Source organism: Coloeus monedula, assembly GCF_965178545.1.
Source record: "Coloeus monedula genome assembly, chromosome: 4".
Taxonomy (NCBI): domain Eukaryota; kingdom Metazoa; phylum Chordata; class Aves; order Passeriformes; family Corvidae; genus Coloeus; species Coloeus monedula.
Genome location: NC_138784.1, coordinates 21,671,584 through 21,692,732, shown reverse-complemented (window position 1 = coordinate 21,692,732; position 21,149 = coordinate 21,671,584). Strand labels below are relative to the sequence as shown.

At 39.1% G+C, this 21,149-nt stretch overlaps 1 protein-coding gene across 2 annotated transcripts in view; it reads right to left on the bottom strand.

Moving 5' to 3' along the window:
* The window catches only part of WASHC4 (WASH complex subunit 4), a 39,227-nt gene extending 20,672 nt beyond the window's left edge, over window positions 1-18,555 (bottom strand). For both annotated transcript variants that reach the window (XM_082280780.1, XM_082280781.1), the window contains exons 1-14: window positions 18,429-18,555; window positions 14,403-14,542; window positions 13,261-13,314; window positions 13,077-13,142; window positions 12,862-12,907; window positions 10,385-10,452; window positions 7,626-7,708; window positions 7,150-7,192; window positions 6,518-6,621; window positions 5,742-5,862; window positions 4,153-4,276; window positions 3,927-4,054; window positions 3,169-3,329; window positions 884-1,010 (exon numbers count right to left, since the gene is read on the bottom strand). In XM_082280780.1, coding sequence (XP_082136906.1) covers window positions 884-1,010; window positions 3,169-3,329; window positions 3,927-4,054; window positions 4,153-4,276; window positions 5,742-5,862; window positions 6,518-6,621; window positions 7,150-7,192; window positions 7,626-7,708; window positions 10,385-10,452; window positions 12,862-12,907; window positions 13,077-13,142; window positions 13,261-13,314; window positions 14,403-14,542; window positions 18,429-18,489 — 1,326 coding nt within the window. In that variant the 5' untranslated portion in view covers window positions 18,490-18,555. The remainder of the gene's footprint in view (window positions 1-883; window positions 1,011-3,168; window positions 3,330-3,926; window positions 4,055-4,152; window positions 4,277-5,741; window positions 5,863-6,517; window positions 6,622-7,149; window positions 7,193-7,625; window positions 7,709-10,384; window positions 10,453-12,861; window positions 12,908-13,076; window positions 13,143-13,260; window positions 13,315-14,402; window positions 14,543-18,428) is intronic.
* Between the last annotated feature and the right edge of the window lie 2,594 nt (window positions 18,556-21,149).

Here is a 21,149-nt window from a genome sequence, read left to right as displayed (position 1 = left end):
AAATGTGCATCCCACAGTAAAGATACCAGTCATCTCTACATAAACACATTCTAAGCTTTTAAATACAATGCTGATTATATACAACATGACGAAAAATTACTAAACTTCTTTCAAAGAAAAAATAGTAACAATAAAAAAAAGAGAAAAAGAGACTAGGAAAAGACAGCAAGTGGTGTAGGGAACTCAGTTCAGTATGGAACAAATTTTTAAGTCCATTGCAATTAATTCAAATGTAAAAACCACAGAGCCTAGTACATGCTTGTTTTTAGCTAAAGAAGATTCAAGATCATGCTTTTTTCACACACCTATTCTCATCAAATTTCTGTCAGGCAGATAGATACTTATAGAAACTAGCAAAAAATAAATTCAGAAATAAGATGCATCTTACATTAAGACTACATGCTGTTAGTAGGCCAAAAGAAAACCAGCTGTCTTGGAACGTAGTAAGATTCTTGCAAAGTATCATCACTAGGCAAAGCACAATGAAACAACACAAAACCTTTACTGGGAGTATGTATTGTCCTAAATAAAACTAAATTAAGACACTGGTTCAGTCCACCCTACATACCTCATGACTCAAAAGGAAAGAAACCCAAAACCTTTACTACAAGAAAATGAAGCTTTCTTGGTTTCCTAAGTCAAGAGAAAAATCCAAAATGCTAGCCACTGAATATTTAGTCATAGTCCCTTTCCCCATATTCTTTATCAAAAGACCTTGTACAGATTTTCTTGGAAGAGTACTGGGCATAACAAGTTTTATAAGAATTCCCACACTGTGAAATAACACACCAATGATCACAGAACTGCTGTGATTTCTTTTTACGTTCAACAACTTGCACCAAAACATCAGATTGCTGCACCACCACATTAGAAGACTGCACACCTGGATGAAGACATTGCAGCGGTTAGAAAGATCTTCAGAGAACTTCGTCGCACGTTGCTCCTTGGACAAGACAGATTCCATTTTTGTCATCCACGAGCTCACAAAAACATAGTATGAGTGCATATCTCTGGGGAAGGAAATAGGGAATGTTGCTCACTTCAAGTAAGAAGATTATGAAGATTTTCTTTTCTTATTTCTTTCCAAAACCTTAAGTGTTGCAAGGGAAATATTTTAAACTTTCAGTCCCCAAAACAAAAACTCACCATTCCTAAAAGTATCAGAACCCTATACTCATTTACATTTTAATTCTCAGTAGGCAAGGATTAGTTACTCTGCCAATTATATCTGTACAATGAGTCAAAAATCATCTACTTTTCAAGAGAACACAGGGCCCTCTTAGCAGTGCATATATTACACTTCCTTAAATTAAAAGGCCACATAAAACTGCTAGAAAGTGCTTTTAAACACTAGACAGAAAAGTCCAACACTGGTGCTAATTTTTTTTCCTCCAAGTTTGAATTTCTGCTGCTTACACACACCCACAAACACACACACCCACAGACAAACAAATATAACTTGTCATTACATCAATGCCAGACTGGACTGCTCTTAAGTAACATCATTCTACAGAAGTGTATCTGTTTCAATTACACTAGTTGTAATTAAATGGTTAAGTAGAGCTAAATAGAGAATCGTGACACTGCAATACAACTTCTTACAGCAGATGTAGCTGGGAAGTATTCAGGTCATTGATTCCATTGCCAAAAATTACACTTCTAAAGAGTCCTCATATTCAGGGAATAGTCCAATGCAAGGATTTGTAAACAAGCAAGAAAAGGTTACTTGCACAGTTCAAATCAGCAGATGCAAAATCTGGATTTTATTACAATATCCTCAAAATTGTGTGTACAAAGTAGGGCAACAAAGCTGGAGAAGGAGCATAAGCCCTGCAAGAGACCTGAGGGTGTTCAGCCTGGAGAAAAAGAGGTGCAGGGAGACCTTACTGCTCTCTACAACTCCCTGAGAGGAGAGTTTAGTGAGGTGGGGTCTGGTCTCTTCTCCCAAGAGGAGGTTTAGATTGAATATTAGGAAAATTTCTTCACCAAAAGGGTTGTCAAGCACTGGAACAGGCTGTCCAGGGAAGGGGTTGGGTCACCATTCCTGGAAGTATTTAAACATGAGGGCCTTAGGGACATGGTTTAGTGGTGAACTTGGCACTGCAGAGTTACAATTGGACTTGATGATCTTTGAAGCCTTCTCCAAGTAAAATGATTCTGTTTCTATGAAATGTGTTTGAATACCCAGAAGTTTTTCCTCAACTTTTTCTTAATCTTAAGACTTGTACCGCTGCCCAAGACCAGAAGCAAAGCAGCAGTGCAATTATGCCCTATCTAGGAATTGAAGCCCAGGAAAGAATTAAGGCCAGGAAAAGGTGGATTGAAAAAGAAACAGGGCAGAAGTGAAAATAATCTGTCAGAGAATCAGACACAGAGCTGCTTTTTCCCCTTCCCTCCTCCCCTCCAACTCAGTTCTGCCAGCTTGCTTATGGCATTGGAAGGCAATGTGCAAAATATAAGTTTTTACTGCCATTCCACAGACCCCAGTCTCCACTTTCTTCTTTTATTCTGAAACATACAAACCTTAGCCCTGTCATCTTCCTGTGCAGTACACTTGTTAAGACTAACAGCTAAAAATATTCCATCTCATCTTTAAGCATATTTTAGAAGAGAAAGAGGTGAGCTGCACACTACACGCAGAACACAAAACAAGAGAGGCTTTTTTCAAATACAGATAATTTCAAAGACCATTAAACAAGCAATAAAAACAGTCACAAAGAAAAAATGCTTGCAAAGAAAGTATCATCACCAAGCAGAGGAGAGCTCCAGTATAAGCCTACTAGCAGCTTACCTCCATAAACACATAGAAAGCAGAGAGCCCTAACAGAAAACAAAGCATCCCAGGTTCCTAGACACTAGTTTAAAAAACAAAAGGGAATTTGAAAATATGGAAACAGAAGTAACTGAAACAAATATTCAGAACTGCCAGGAATACTGTTATTTTGGTGTAATAATATATACTTTTCTGAAAGCATGACATGAAAAGCAGCTTAGTTTTGGCCAAAACTTTTTGCAGCAACACTGACACACACTCAGTGCTGCAGTGAAGTGGAACAAGTGACTAACACCACTGAGAGACACTACACAGCACGTTACTACACTGAATGAAAAAGCCCACGTGCTTATAATTGCCAAACAGCTTCATGAGGCAGTATTTAGGAAGCATACTTGGTAAGTGACTGTGCCCTCTGCTGTAAAAAGTTCTCCCTTTGTGTTTTAACTGTATGAATACTTTTCTTGTCCAGTAGTTTGGCAGCAGCTGGAATCTTCTGGATCAGAAAATTGTCAGCAAACCAGATAATGTTAGCTGTTAATGTAATGGCTGGTACCTGGGAAGAAAAGAAAAAAAGGAGGAGGAAATACTACCACTAAACACAATTAACACAGTTCAGTTTATTTCCATGTAACTGTTTTCTACAGAGTATTACATTGATGTTAAAAAAAGTTTCCCTAGATGTTTACTAAGGACACCACGGGCAAAATTATAACCACTCTCAGCGATTCTAAACAATATTAGAGATTTTAATAATTTCTTCACACCATCCAATATGAAAAAGTCCCAGTCAACTTTGCACTTAGAGGTCTTCCAAAACAAATGTTTACAGCCAAGGTCAAAACCCACAGCATTTATTCAGCACCAGAGTACTCATAACTCTAACAGTTTTTTGTCTTCAGTGCCAGGTTAATCTTGAGAAGAAAGATTTTAATAGAAATTGCAAGTTTATTTTACCTTGCTGCTATGTGAGTGCACAAATTTTATACCATCTTTAAAAGAAAATGACAGGGGGGAGTTATAAGAAGTACAGAATTCTTAACTCTGCTCTCTGACTTTTTTGTGTTCTTTCTTTTCCCAAGTCTGTCCTATGCTATGTAACTCAGAAAATTACCTGCTTCATTACTGAAAGACAAAAGAATAAAGCATTCACCTTTTTACAGACATCCAACAATGACTTGTAAAATTTCTTGTCTACGGTCCGAAAAATCTGAAAATGCAGTACAAAGAGGCCACAGATGCCCACATATTTATCTCTCTGGTCAATTTCTGAAGGTTCACCTGAAAAAATACACCTTTGTGAAGTTTACTCCCACACAAACAATATAAACAATTTTAGACACAGAGAAGCTGGCAGGAAAAGCATGAGCTTGCATTACCGAGTTTGGCTTCAACGTTTGCGAAAGCTGTGCGAAGAGTATGAGCAAATTCTTCAGCAAATGTGCTGTTCTTTGACACTGACACTCCACCATTTAAAGAATCAAACTGTTGCTCTATACAAGCCTGAGTAAAAACGGGGAAAAATATCAATATATCAAGATAATGCCATGAGATTTGGACCTCAAAAGACTACTGATTTTCAAGAGAATACTAGAAGAGCACATTTATTTAAAACTAACCTAAAGTAAGCCTTAGACTTCTACAACATACAGATTCTTAACTATGCTTCCATTTTTAAGTATAAAACCAGAAAATATTAAAACACTCTTACACCTGACATTCAAAGCCCCATTTTATTTATTTCCCCATTTCCTTTAAGGAGCATTTTTAAAGAAACCATTTGATGAGCTAGTGCTAAGAAACTAGATGCATATTTGTATTATCACAATATAATATGTTACTAACTGTCCTTTAGCAAGATTATCACACAAGTTTCTTGTAGGATGTGGCTCATGACCTTGTAGCATAAAATCACACACTACTGCTGGCAGTTTAAAAGAGCTCGCAAAAATCCCGTCACAGTCAAAAAATAGAGGCACATTTCATACTTCCCAAAGAGATTAGAAATGTCCTTAACAGGACTGCATCCAATCTTTTGAATGAATTTTAGGAAGAGGCATTTGCAGGACAGGAGGGGAAACTTCCTGAATGAATACCAGTCAAATCCTACTGATGTTTCAAATATATAATGAAGTCTTCGTACTTATACAACATTAAGGAAATAAAACATGAAAAATGGATAGCTGGTAGCAATGTCCTTTGAAAGAATAAGCCAAAGTGTGCCTAATTATTTACCTACAATTTTCCTTTTGAAGGCTTTTATAGAACAAGCCCTTTTCCCCTAAGCCACTTAAGATGTAATGGCACAACCTGAGCAACTGACTCTGCTTTGACCAGGTTCAACAACATTATCCTCTGCCCACTGTGCCACAACATCCCATTTCAGTGTCTGTAACATACACTTTTCTAAAGAGATGGATTCTTGTATGAACACATTTAATTTAACTGTATTGAAAATGTAATAAAATCCTTCTCATCCACCTGTGCCCCCACATGTTTCAGGGGTATGTACCACCACAGTGGTCCCTAATGACAGCAACCTGTCTTGTATGCAACAAATGACAGGTCACACTCAAAATATTTTAAAGATCACTGAAGTGACTAATTGATTTGCAGCTAAATTAAAGACCTATGCTATGTAAACCTGCTCACTATTATGTGGACAAAAGCAGAATTCTGATAATACACAGTCCTAATGCCAAGTTGTCTGTGTTTCTCTAGTTCAGCAGAACAGTCCGCATTTACTGCTACCATTCAAAGCTTGGCACAGTTCAAGCACATGAGAAGGGCAAGAAAGGATCTTACAACAGAGCCTTTTTTCTCCCAGGCACAGATGCAAGAGCCAAACTCACACATCGCTGTAACCAGAACAAAAACAAAATACAAACAAACAAACCAATTATTCTGAAAAGAGTGTTGCTTTCATGTAAGCTTCCTCCATCATACTGGGCAATATTAAGTTCATTACCTGAAATATCATTCCATCAAGTAACTGGCATTCCAGTTTTAACAGCAGTTTTTCAAATGGTTTTAGTTTATCTTCTTGAATCCCAAACTTAAAAGGATTGTGATGGACAGATTTCAGCAGCCTGTAAGGAGTAGGTGTGGAACACACACATAAACATGCTCACATTTTTGTCATACCCTGAACTATTTTAATAATAGATTTTGATTCCCACACCTACCCTTAGCAGCAACCCCAAAATTAAAAAAAAAAACAAAATAAACAAACAAAACCCCCAAAACCCCCACAAAAATCCACTAGGTCTGTATAAGCAATTTGTATTTGATTAACTCCCATTTATTTGGGTTTTCAAGGACACAATGCTCCACACAATTAATACTCCACTAATTTAGCTACCTTTACAATTGTTGATTCTTTAGCTTTTACTTAAGGTACCATCCCTTCTTAAAGCTGTATGCCCATTCCCATGGTCAATATGGATAGGGATAGTCTTAGCTCAGTTCTGTACTACATTTCTTACTGAATATTCTTTAAACCCCACCAACTATTATATTGTTCGTCAAGATGCTTACCCTGCACTGAAAATGTAACATTCAGTACTTTAAAAACTTACTGATACTGTTACAAGGACACCATGGGAGTTTAGCCCTGTTCTTCACTGAAATTTCTGGAGAGACTACCAAAATCCATGTTCCCACACTGACTTTCTTGTAACGTACACAGACGCACATGCTTTTATCTTTTAGGCTGTGGGAGTATTTGTCACATCAGAGACACACCTCTTATACATGGTCCAGTGCTCTTTCAGCGTGGCATGATTGTCAATTATTTCATCCAGAGTGATCAAGACTGTGAGCAACTCTCCTAGATGCTCATACATTGCCTGTTTTTGCAAGGAGAAAAAAAAGGAAAGAAAAGGACTGTAATTACTAGAAAGTTTACTGCAGTCATATGTGGCACATAAAATTTCAGTTCCTTTCAATGTATTTTCAGCCAACGTGGTACCAGCTAGAGAGTTAAACAGGAGATTTTGTGGTTTGGCAGCTTAAAGATTTTATTTGTAGTGACACAAGGAATATTAAAGGGGTGTCTGCACACAAACTAAATTCCCTGATCTATCTTGACACTGAAAGCATAATTTTTAATATTGTCTGTATGCAGAGGCACACATTGCAGTAACAGAACATGCAAACACTTCACTTCTAAGAAAGCTAGAATATGACAGACATGGAGATACCAGGCCTTCCCACATAAAGGCCAGAAAAAGCTGATTAATAAAATAAAACTTTTAAAGGAGATTCCAAATTGAAAGCTGTCTTCAAAAGTCACTTTCATGCTGTTTTTCTCAGGATTAATCATCAAGACCCAGATATATGTTAACACAAGCAAAAGAGTTCCAAATCATTCCCACCTGAAAATGAACTCCAGATGTCTCTATAATTTTAGGTGCATTCCTGTAAATAAAATAAATATTTTAATGCCTTTTTAATCTTTAGAACAGCTTATATTTATCATGGCTGTTCTGTGAAGAATATATGCCAAGATTTACATTTTAAAAATAGACTGTAGAAGTGATCTGATTTTTAATCTATGTAATCAAGCAACAGGAGGAGCATCTCAAAAAGAGCAAGGATGAAAAAACCAATATTTCTCAAACATAAAGACTAAAAATGACAAATCATTAAATCCTTGCATCTTATTATACACAAACACTATTTTTTCTGAAAATAAACCAAAACCACTTCCACAACCATTTATGAAGCCCAAACTTGCACAGCAAAGCACTATATCTCTAATTCCAAAAATGACCATGCCTTAAATATAACATTCATATTTTATACATTTAACTCTACATAAAAATAAAACAGCATTTTAGGGAATAATTACTTGTTGCTGGTATACAGAACAGCCAGCTGATGCACTACATTCACCACCACTTCGTAACATCGGGTAACAAAGCAAGACAGCTCCTGAAATACAAGAAAATAAAATGCATATAAATGCATAGATCCTCCTCATACACAAGTTATCATTACACCTAAAACATCAAACATAAACTACAGAGTTTGCAGCTCAAGCTCCAACTATATCTGTAATCCAAGTCAGTGGACAGACCTACAGCAGGATGGAAAACATCCCACTAACAGTTCTGAAAAAGGATCTGAGACTAAGCTTATGAACTACCAAACACAAGCTTCCAGTACAACTCTGACAGTTTATACTATCAGTTCAATTTATCAAAGACAGTAAAGAAGTGACTTGACAACAGAGCCCAAGTACTTTCAGGGACACTATCCCTGTTAGCAGAGGCTGTGCTTTTTTCCCCACTAAGATTTAAGAGTCACACTCTGGATGCTGCTAATAGCCAAGTTCAAATTAGAAATTACCACAGAAGCCTGTACCTATGTAAGAGTGATAAGCCACAGAATACTGCTTTAAAACAAACAAAGTCAGTGTCTTTGAGAGGTTTGCCTGACCAAGACAGAACTTCAGCTCAGTTACGTAACAAAATGAGTAAGAATGTGTCAAGTCTGACCATATAAAGGACTGTTTTAATTTCTACAATGGATTTTAACAATGCATTCCTTGAACAACAGGATAAATGAATCTGAGTTTCCCTTAACTGCAATAATACCTGCTCATTAATTTATCTTATAAATGTCATCAGGGAAATGTCAGTGTGTGATGAGTCTAGCCAGTCAGCACACAGATGGCTTTATAGCAGACAGCCCACACTGGCTAAACAGCCAGCCTGCCAGGAGACTGGCTAACAGCTGAATTGTGTCTTCCTCTCCATCAAAAATAGATCTTATTTGGGCTTCTGCCTTCTATTAGTCACCAGTTTTCACAAAACATTACTTCTTGTACTGCTCTAACAAATGCAGCTGAAATAAGCCAACAGATTCCAGAAGAATGGATTAATACATAGCTGAGATCATGTTTCCTGGGGAGGCAGCACGAGCTGCCATTTTAAAATTTCTGGAAAGTAGTCCAATTCAACAGCACATGCATATTAGCAGCTACATAATACAGACAAGATTGTAATTTTAAACTAATGTTTCAGAGCATTATTTTGATAATGTTTTAAAAAAATTTTTTTGCCTAGCAAATTTGAGGCTACTGCATCTAGCTAATTCTAGAAAGCTCAGAAGAGCCAATAAACCAATACATGGACATTAGCTCTATGAAAAATACTTTTCACCTCTTTTTGTCAACTTCTTATTTTCACACCACCCCTGGGGATATGCTTATAACAGTGACCAGAACAGCATTTCCTAATCTAGGGATATAGAACACGAAACAGATTTCAGAGAATACCGCTGCTGAAAAGCAACAAACTTTACAAGCAAAACCTTTTCCTCATAGCTTTACCCTAAATAGCACACATCTGTTAGCACAGTAAACCCTCCCTTTGCGGTAACATCCTGCATGTCCCTTCCTTCCAAAGTTTTTCAACAATTCCTAACACATCACAGCACAGAAAGTGGTCTCAGAAGGAATACTGCTGTATTTTTGTGTAGTGTTTACCCCATAAATATACATATCAGCATAAATCCCTTAAATAAACAGACTTATTTTACAGAGTTCATTTGCAATGCACATAGAAATCCAGAAAGCCAGAGACCCTGCTCTCAGCTTCCACCTGGACAGAGCATCCTAGCTCTGGAAAAACACAAATGTACAGTAGCCCCACCTGAGAAACACTAAAAGGTCTCAAACACCTGCTAGGAAAGAAACAGAAAATGAAGGATGAAACCTACCAAGTTGATAAAACAAAGAGCTTGGAAAATGGGGAAGAAAACCCAAGAGATCCTAACAATTCACTGCAGTTCAGCATGGTAAAAAGTTGAGAAATTACTTCCTACAGCATTTGACTTGTCATGACACAGTAAATGATTACTGCCATGCTGCTATACAGCAAGAACAGGAATTTTAACTCTTGTTAAACCAGAATTTGTTTAAACATTCTGGAAGCTTCCTCTATATTCTCTGCTTCAACACAGATGTTTCATTATAGGCAATATTGCATAAAAATAGAAACATTTTTGGAATGGGACAGTCACTTAAGTTATATTAAGGACAAAAAACTCCACAACAGACTGAAACCCAAGAGCACAGGAAATCCTCAGAAGACAAACAGATCCTGTTTTCATGCAAAGGATCCTGAACAACCAAGCTGTATAAGTAATAAGTGTTCTTCCAAAAACATTTGAAGGAGACACAAGCAAATTTTTTCAGGTACATACTTTGATTTTGCTTTCTTCTACCAGCTAAAAAAACCCCAAACGTATAAAACAATTAACCCATTTCCAGTGTTCAATGAACACAAAAACTTGTTAGCCAGACCCATAAAAATAGCTACCTTTAACATCAGATGAAAGCAACCTCAATTTATCTTCTCCTATTGAAATATTTTAAAAGTAAATTCTAATTCCTTCTCTCATTAGATTTCCAGTACAAAAAAATCCCTAAACAATATGTGATATGTCAGCTGGTTGTGACAGGTCTGCAGGCAAAACATAGTAACATATCAAATGACTGCTATGCCTTTCAGCAAAATGCAAACAGGATATGGATATGTTAAATCTATTTTGCAAGTAAAATTAAGATTACAATTGCTGTCAAACAATCAAAACATACTCTACCTGTAAGAAAGAAACAAATCTTCCCATCTGTATTTGGCAATCTCCCTCCACCATGCTGGAATCTGTGGCTTAAAAGAGAAACATTTGTCAACACTTTCTAAAACCTGCGTTGTACCTGTTAAATTGATGTTGAAGCTTGGCCTTCAAGCCATTTATTTGTCATACAAGTAGAGTGCACTGTTATAAGTATTGATGGAGCCCCAAAACCTCTTAATTTTGCTGTCCTAAGGTGGACTTATTTTTGGAGGTTTTTTTTCATTAAAAATTACATGGTTAATAAATTAGATACAAAACTGGGAAAAGTCTCCTTCATCTGAAAAAGAATAAAACCCGTAATTCTTTAAAGGCATACATATTATGTAACTTCATACAAATGTTTCCATTTTTAAGAAATTTGCATGAAAATACTAGGTATTTATCTTGCAAGAAACATCCAGGTGGTTTTTTTTGAAAGAATATTCTACATGATTAACCAGAAGGAATTCATTTTCTTTTTCCTACATATTCTTCTGAACAGAAGAACAGGCTTACCACCATAGCTTCACAGCATTATCAGTATGACACAGAACACAGAAATTCAATAATTACATCACCCATGCCAAACTGTTTCAGTCATGTGGAGTGGTTTGAACATCACCTGACAAAATACTGTCTTTCCATTGAGACAACAGATGCTGTAGACTCGAGATTTTTCTTCTGGGTCATTCTGAGCAAAAAAAGCTCACTTAAAATTACAAGTTTACCTGCCTAAGAAATGCAGGTCTTCTTGCTACATAAAATACATTCTTTTAGAGCTGTCAGAGATTAGGGTCTCCATACTTCTCTAACATGGAGCTTTGGGACAAGATACTAAATATTGCATTGCTTCCTCTTTACACATTTTGTGCAAACTTTAATCTCTTCAATGTATGTCCTAAAAAATCCCATCCAACTACCTAAAGTTCCTAGACCTACTCAATGCAAAGACAAGATGAGGGAAAAATTTTCTTTACACAGATGGAACAAGCCAGCATAGTATTTGTTTAAATTTCAGACATCCTTGAGCCAGTAACTTTGCCAGTTGTTTAAAGTAAGCAAGCTTGCTGTTATCAAAGCAAGTGCTACAAGTAGAGACATGGAAATAGAGAACATCATTTCTGCATTCTTACCTAAACCTCAGAAGGCTGACCTCTCAGTTCCTGCCATTCCCAAGCATTCCCTGCACCACCCCCATCAGGAACAAACTGCTGCTGCAGTATATTAATCTGCTACAGTCTGACTTTTTCATGCTAGAGACATGGAAAATTCTGAGGGATCTCCCAGTACCATTTTGGCAGTGTATGACTTTAAAATATTTAAAACCATATCTGATAAGACATGCAAGTCTACTAAGAAAAGAAGGAAAAATAACCACCACACCAAAAAACCTCCCATATAACAAGCTAACAAATCCCCCACTTTTCCATGCTCCTTAACCACAATAGTCATTTTATATAACACCTAAATGAATGTTAAACAGTCCTGAGCTCAAAGATTTCACATTCCCTGCTATTTCCATCACACACTCTTGTCTCCTGAAAAGCTTTAAGGATGCCCTTTTACAATACTACTATGAAAAGGCTTTCCCTCTCTTTCAAATTACTGAAATACAAACAAAGTTGGGTGATAGGTCTCTGAAGCAACTCTTTAATATATTCAGTCCTTGTGAGCAAGATTTGTGCTTATTCCCACACTAGTATCCCTTAAGGTGGAAGCTTAAGGCCAGTCATTCAGGAGTTACCAGTTTAACTCCAAGACAAAAATCAACTTTCACCTAAAGCAGGGTCTCATGATCTGTGAATTGACTTAAAATTACTTGTGCCCATCTTATGCCATGGTCTAAACATGTGGTGTGAGTTACCTGCTCTGGAAGGGCAGGTGACATCAATACACTCCAACTTGTGGAATACTAATTGCATAAATGAAGAGGTCAGGACTTCAGTCAAATTATTTGTTAATGGTTTCATTGTTTTACTACCATTAAATCACAGAGTTATTGTTTTACTACAACCAATGTCAAATCTAGTCCCAAAACAAAATAAGTTGGTTTAGGATGTGTTTACATGTGAAAAACATGTTTTCAATGCCATACCTTGCAAAACAGCTGCTACAGTAGACAAGCTGTACATAAGATATTTAATACAACCTCAGCAGCTCACACTCCCTACTTCCCATGCAAATAAGGCTGCAACAAAATATCCTGTTAATGTAACAATACTTAACAGCAGGTAACAAGGCTTTTCAGATAAACCTTATTATCATCTTAGGCTAACTCAGGACAGCTACAAGACACTAACATGTATCCTTATCCTCTCAAAGTTCTCTATTTGGTGTGCAATAGTTAAAGACACAGAGAAAGCATGTATCCACATTATAAAATTACAGATATTGTAGCATTTAATATAACCTGAAGCAATAACGCAAAACTACAAACCTTTACAGTAAAAGGAGCTACTTACCTCCTTCTCCATAAAACAAGAGGCCATTATAAAATTTAGTTTCTGCCTAACAACAAAAGCAGAAATTTGTTTTTTAATGAATAGGATATATGTAATCAAGCTGCAAAAATTATTTAGACATATCTTGTTTCTTTACTACTAAAAATAAATCTATATATCAGCTTGCCAAATTGCAAACCTTTTCATATACAATAATAAAAGTCAGCTGAATTTACCTCATATTTTAACTTCTTGATTTCACAGCAAAGAGCAGCATACACAGTTATAACTTTGTTTAGAACCTAGACTCAAAGCAGGGGGGGAAAAGAAAAAATCACACAGATTACAAACAAGTTCACATTTAAAGGGCTTGGGTTGAGGTTGAACAACTTTTTTTTCTGTTAAGCATAGAGCACTTACCTTGTTTTCTGTCTTTATGAGCTCCAGTAGGGAGGACTGTTCATATGGCAAAAGCTAAAATTAAAATAAAAACAAACAAAAAAACATAGAACAACCAAACAGAAACAACAAATAAGCAACTTTAGAAAACATTAGTCAAAAATATATTTATCCAACTAGGCAAGTATTCCCCCAGTTTAATCTCAAATAGGGTCAGTAATAAGAGAGCCACAATTGCACATTACTGGCAACCTGCACTGCAGGAAACCTTCACTCTTCACCTTTACATGGGAATACCTTTCCTTTCACTCTAGGCAGACAGGCAAATAACTAGGTATATTACATAGCATTTATAACAATTTACTTACAAAACTTGAAAAGCAAAAGCATGGTCATTATGGCATATGTAGGAAAAAAACAGCCCAGGAAAACTAAAACATTAATTAATAATCCCAGCTGCCAGAAACAGGAAGCAGAAAATACATCCGTATGCAGGCACTGACAATATGTACTTAAGTCAGCCTGATTTTGACTAGTGCATAAACATCCAGTACTGTGGTGGCCCTACACATAATTTATTCAAATTATTCAGACAGATGATTGCTTGAGAGTGCATCTTCAGCACAGACAAGTTTCATATGGCAACAAAAGCGCTTTTAAGCTATGTCTGGAAGTTCAGTGAAGAGGAAAAAATAATGCTCCTCAGAGGAGAGAGAACCTGTGACCAAGAAAACAGCCAATTCTGTACCAAGGCCATTAGGTCAAAACACAACCTAAAAATACACACACAGTTTGCTCTACAGTTTTACAACTATTAGTGAGCTCTCCTGGAACCCCGGCCCCCAGATAAAAACACCACCAGTCACAGGGAAGAAGTCTGCTGAAACCAGCCTTCCCAACACATGAAGAATTGGAAATTCATTTAGCTTCTGCTAGTATCCATAAGACTAGAAAATAATAATATGAAAACATCTTCTCTTATGATATGCACCAATTTATTAATTACTTGATAATTAAAGTCATATGGGATAGGTTTCTCAAACACAAAAGTCAAAATTTTAAGAGCACAAATGCATCAAGCTTTTACTGCTGAGGTTTTGAAGGGAAGAACGAACTAGAAAAGTAACAGTTACAATGTATATATATATAAAATATATGAAGACCTTCAAAGCAATGGGATCAAGACTGAAGTCCCAAACATCTCCAACAGAGTCATCCAAAGCATCTTCAATTCTCTTCAGCTGAGATGTATATTCCTCAAGAAATTTTCCGTAATTCTTCAATTGCACTTCAGCATGAATTTCTGAGAATTGATAACATTTGTACAGTTTTATGGACAATTCAATAAACTGCAATATCAAAAAACTTTATTAAAAACATTTCATCTGTTGCTATTCAGCTTTAGTCCTGTATTCCTGATTTAGCTGTGGCATTTTTCTTTAATAAAATGCAGCTTTAATAAAAAAATCTTATTTCTCTAAAAAAATCCCATAAGTTACTGTTGGTTTAAAAGAAATTCAAATACTACTTAAAGAATATCAAACATCTAAGCAGTACACAGAAAGTTTTTATTTTAAGGTACATGTTTTGTCAAACTAAGACCTTAACAATCACATAATTTGCTGAGCAAAGAAATGACTGTAGAAATTGTAACACAGCAGGTGACTCTACCCCTCAGTACATATGCATTTATATAAGAACTTTGAGGCAATGTGTCTAATCATTTCAGCCTGAGTAGCAGCTGAATCTCCAGCAATCCTCTTTCCACTTCTCCCTCCCAGCAAGATATTTGAGCATTACATGGAAAGCTTATGGCTTCTAGTCATTCCTTCCCACTTTCAAATTCACCCTTCTCAAGCAGAATTTTTCTTCTGCTGGGCACTGAAATGCACAGCAGTGCTGTTAGTGTCAGAGGCAAGTAGGTTCAAAGGGACAAATAGGTTCAAAGGCTAACATTCAGCTGGTCGAACACCAACAACAGTGGTCTTAATTAGCAAAGTAAATGTAAAGGCAATTGGTGCAAAGAAAAGTTTCATTCTCTCTATCCTGATCTTTTTTTCTTCCCATACTAAGATGCTCCCCACTCCTCCCCATATCATACACAATTACTGACTTAGCTGCATAATCTGAACCACAGAGTAAATTATTATAGTTCAAGGCTTCTACACTCAGGAAGAACAATCCTTTTTCATGTGAAGACTGAAGTGTCTTCTCCATAATTAGATAACAAATCTAACAGCTTACAATCTTCTGTTATTTGTTGAAAACAGGATTGTCTAAAAAAAGTTAGAGAATGCAGGTCAACTGAACAACTGAACTTTTCTTACACAAGAATTCAACTCTTACATAGCTTTATATGTGTCCATTTCAGCAAGCAGACTGGCCTAGATAGTTAAAAATAATATATTCTTTTATTCTGCATGTTCAACTTCTTACTCATCCTCATTGCAAACAACTGAGCCAAATGGTAGCTGTTGGCTACTTCAGTGGGAGAGCTGAATCAATTATCATTTAAGCATTTTTTGCAGAAAGAAAATATCTGACTGAGACACTGTACCAGGCAGAAAGAGAGGAATGAATAAAGACCAATTAATAAGGAAAAGATGAAAGGGACTACATACAGGGAGGTTGAGACTGAGACGGAAAAATGACTGCAGTGAAGACCTGAATTAATTTTAAGATAGTACTCTGAAAGCAGCAGCAATGCCAACCGTAAAGGCACGCAGACAGCAAAGCCCACCCAAGGAGCACAGCACACTCTCCCACATTAATGGGCATAGATAGGGCACAAGCATAGTCAAGATCAGGAGACTGAATTTCACGTAGAAAGATAAGCAAGTGAACAAAACACTCTCCATCAGCAGCACTCCTGGCACTGATGCGTAGCCCTTAAGTTGTATCATCGTATTATCCTGTTCCATCAAATCCATCTCATCTTTCAGGTTCTTTCCATGCATTTTCTGCAAGCTCTGCTGCAGCAAACCAGCAAAACACTGATTGATGCACAGCCCTGCTGAACGGATTTTAACCAGCCACCAAGCCAGCTTCAGTGCTTTACTGCTAGAAAATCTGGAGTAGGGGAGATATTATAGAAGTGTGCTATGGTACTTCCCCAAGCACATCTCCTCCCTTCACACACAAGACAAACTAAGAACAACAAAACTGACAGTCATTGGGGCTTTATAGGAAAAAGAGAAAAAACTTCAAAGTCATACAAGAGTAGGAAATTGGCACTGCTGTTCAAATCAGTTCCCTATGAAACAAAAACATTGAGTATTTGAGCATGTCTCAAATAAAACCTCACAACAGCACTCTGCTAGAGATCCACAGACTGTCCACCTTTCTAGCAGACAAATGATGGATTTAAACAACACTACAGCTCATTAAATACTTCCAGATACTTAATTATTTATAGCCATCAATTTGTCACCTTGTACTGATCATCTGTAACACAAGAGACAGGTGTGAATCATTTCTCACTTTCTTAGTGAAACAAGAGAGTGAAAGCTCTTAGCTAGCCAGAGATAGCCAGAGTTGCGCAGATAAAAAATGACTTGGAGATGAGGGAAGCTTTCTAAGATGCAGAACATTATTCCTAAATAAACTGAGTCACACAGATGAAGAAAATGAAATCATAGAAAGCAGATATCATTCTTTTCTTCAGAGCAGCAGACATACTTCATAAGGTAGAATGTGTTTACAATAAAGTTTGATTTAGTTTCTCCTCAGGTGATAAAACTAAAGCACTATAGTTGGAACAATGCAAGAGATCAACTCAGCAGCACAGATCCCCCACCTTAATCTTAACTTTTTCCATAAAATCAGCAATATCAATATACAATGAACTCATAGCTCACAGGACTTGGCAAGTGCCATGTCCATACATATCTAGGACAGAGATGTAACAAACTAGACTTACTTAGTATCTTATGCCCTCAGTTGAGAAAGTTGTAATTGCTAAGTGTTAGTGATACAAAGTGAAAGTAGACAACAAGGACAAAAAAATGCCTTTCAAATCACAGGAATTGGTTTTGGCTTTTCTCTAGAAGGCTGTGTGCTGTTCTGGATGGAAGATCAGCCTGTTTGCTCACCCTTGAGATGGTGGTAATGGGGCATATTAAATTTATGCTAAAGTCATGTAAATTTCTTGGAGCTGCACTTCATGTCATGGTCAAACTAGTGGAGATCTAGCATTCTGAGTAAAAGCTACGTTTTCCTTTCCACAACTAGAGAATTGATAAAAAGCTCTGCTCAGGACAGCTTCAGTTTCCACTGAAATCCAGACTAAATGAACATGGCATAAACAGTATCACCCCTTGGGATAACATTATATGTGAAACAGTTGGTCCATGAGTGACATATTTTCACAGCAACACCTGGTATAATTAATTCGGCACAGTTCAATTTACAGTGTGTATTACAGTGTGACAGCCATATAAGTTCCCTGTTTAGAAACTAGGTCACCTCCACAGGCTGAGTAAAACGTGGATTTTGACGGGCACATGAATCCACCGTGAAAGATTTCAGCATCACAAGGTCTTATTCAATTATATTTTAAAGGTGAAACTGCAAGTGACCGCCCGACTCCCGTGACAAGAGCCTTTACCAATGAAAGCGGAGTACAACTAACTGCTTACAACACATCTCGACGTGACTTCTCTGGATAACCAAGGAAGCCGCTGCAAAAATTTGTGAGCCCCGAGAAATGACCGGGAAGGAAAGAAACACCGTCCCCACGACAAGCCCCGTTCGTGGAAGAAAAGAGAGGGTGGCACAAGCAGCCTGGCCCTCCCCGCCACACGGAGGGCACCGCAGGCGACTCCCCCAAAGGAGCAAAGGATGAAGGGCTTGAAAAGCCACTTCCCCCCCGCCCCCCCAAAACAACCCCGACAACTACGGAGAGGGTGGTGGGAGGAAAGGTCACAGCGGCCGCCCACCCCCGCAGGCCTGGCCGCAGGGGGATCAGCGCTGGGCTGGCGGCAGGGGCGGGGGCAGGGTCCGGGGGGAGCCGGGGAGGGCGACCCCGCTCAGCTCCCGCACTGCTTCCTCCTCCCTCCCTTCCGTTCCCGGCGGGGATGCAGCGGGGGGGGTCCGGGTGGAGCAGGTTCTGCTCAGCCCGCGCCTCCCCCCGCTCCGAGGCGGCTCCCGCCGCACCCGCCCCGCCCGGCCCGGCCTCCGCGGGCGCTCACTCTGCGAGCCGTCGTCGAGGCGGTCGAATTCCCAGTCCGGGGAGAGGGTCTCCAGCGCCATCGCCGCCGACCCCGGCACCGGCCGCCCGGCCGCCCCTGACTCAGGCGCACGGGACTTCCTGCCCCGCGCCCGCGCCGCACGCCGGGAAATGGAGGCGGAGGGGGAGCATGGGCTCCGGGGGAGGAGGCGGGACAGCGCTAGCGCCGCTCCGGCGCCCCTCCCTGCCTCCCTCCCTGCCTCCCTGCCTCCCTGCTTCCCTGCTTCCCTGCCTCCCTGCCTCCCTGCTCCCCTGCTCCGCTCCCTCCGCCCGCCGCCACCGGGGGTCGGTGCCGGCCGGCGCTGCCACAGCTGAGGGGGAGCGCGGGGAGGCCCCGCGGGGCGGGAGGCGCTGCCCGGTGCCCGCGGCGGGGCAGGGAGTTCGCTCCCTCCCCTCTTACCGCCGACCCCCGGCAGCTTGAGCCGGTCGTGCTGCTGAGGCAGGGCCTGCCTCGGGAGCTTTGGGGTCTGTTCTGCATTTTCCCTGGGGCTTGGCACCCCAGCCCCATCCCTCTGACACTGACTCCGCACCTCTGCCCGGCTGCTGGCAGGAGAGAAAGCTCTGCTGGCTAAAGCCGATATCGTGACAGCCCCCGCAGCCGGCCCAGCGCTTCCCCTTTCTGGTGCTGGAGGAAGGAAGCTGTGCGAGGAACTGTCCCAGCTCTGGGACGGTCTGGAGCTCAGGGAGAGCTACAATTAGCACCCGCTAATCATCCCGCTGTCATTTGTGGTCACAAGGGCCATGAGGTACTTACCTGCGTGCCACGGCTTTTCTTTATTTCCAGGGCCCTGGGGGGTGTAAGATCAGACTAAAAATAGAAGCACTTGGGATAGGGAGAGAAGTAGCTACTCAGGGCCATTAACAGTGACCACAGCAATTTCATTACCTCAGCAGAATCTGTAGCATCAGCAGAAAAGGAAATGGCTTTCAAAAGCAATATTGCCAGCATCAGCAATGTCAGTGGGAAAAGAGCAACAAAAATAGCAGTTCCGATGAGAGATGTATCAGTAAGTGCAGGACCATCCATAAAGGCTAACTAGGTAATGCAACAGTTCTGAAAATAGCACCTGCTTTCTGATTGCTTCATGATTAAAAGGAAGCCATCCTTTGGAACCTATTGATTTTGAAGTTTCTAGGGATGAAAGATCTGGTTGGTTGAACAATCGCATTTATTGATGAGTTTTTCTGATTTAAAGTGCATTTTAAGAGGCCATTCTGGGAAAGAAGAGATCAAGTTGAGGTTTGTGTGAAATGACATCAACAATGTTTGGAATAAGTTGTTTGTTTGTTTTGTTGGGGGGGTTGTACAGGAGAGAACTCTGATTAGGAACATGTCAAATAATCGTGATGTGAATATGTCAGTACATCTCCTCTACTCATTGCCTCTTACGGAAACTGAAGATGTTCACATTGGGTTTTAATGGAACTAGAAGTTCAATTGTGCAGGACATTGACAGCTGGCATTGAACATAAGTGTCTCTAAGGAGATGATAAGTATCACACAAAATGAAAACACAACATGCTAGATTTTAAGGATTTCGTTCTGTCTGTGCAGCTTTAATTGAACTCAGTATAGCTGCTATACATTTACTCAAAGCCAATGTATGTCTTCCAATTTTTAAAAATGAAATAAAAAAATAGAGGAGTTTTCTTTACAAACTATGTATGCTTTCTTTGAAACAAACACCATTTCTTTCAGCTGTGGAAGACTGCACATGAACAGAGGCTTTCAGACTGCATAAAAAGTAGTCACCAGGCCTTTTGCTCTCTGTCTCAGAAAAAGGTGTCCTTAAATTCTGCAGGATGATAAAAGGGAGAAACTTGCAGACCTGGCACTTGATAGGGCCCTCACTTCCCACATCTAAACTGAATTTGTAAAGTAAGTATTGCAGGGTTGTTTGTTGCAAGGTTGTGAGATCATCAAAATTGGATGCAAGGTAATCCAACTGGGTGGTCTGTGCAATGGCTGCACCAAAGGGCACACTGTGATCCCCACAGCATAAGTGATGTAGCCCTTATTTTAAACATGGAAAAAGAAAATTATTTTAAAAGAAAAGGTATTGAAATATTACATTTTTCTAAAATGGAGCAGGAGGCTCCATAACTGAAAAGAAAATCACAATCATACTCAAGTAAGTATACCAGCTAAATTTATGCTGCCATTCATGGTCCACTTATTTAAATGACTGATGATTGGCTTTTCCTTTGGCTCCCTAGGTGGCAGTGTTTTGTTGCTCACACTGGAATTATTTAGGTCATTTGTAGATTCTGCTAGAATTTCTGTTTTCTTTGGAAATCTGATTTAGACTTTATCTTGAAGCTCACTGGCAGCAAGACTGGCTTGGATTTGATTGATAAGTTTGCTGGGCTGTCTTATCATTGAATGGCTTTATGCTGTTCGCTCATGTGAATTTACTGACATTTTACAAACAATTTCTGTAAGTTGGGTGACACAGCTGCCATTTGTACCTTTTATGTGGTACAAACTCATAGCAATTGCTAAGATTGCTCAAACATCTGTTAGAATCTCCAGGCAATAGAGTAGTAAGAAAAGTCTTTAGACTTTGTTTAATAGACAGTGATTTCTAACCTGACCATTACTGAACACAGACATAGCTGATAAAACAATCATTTCTTTTGGTCAGGCCAAAATGACCATGAAATGAAATTTCCTGGTGGACTT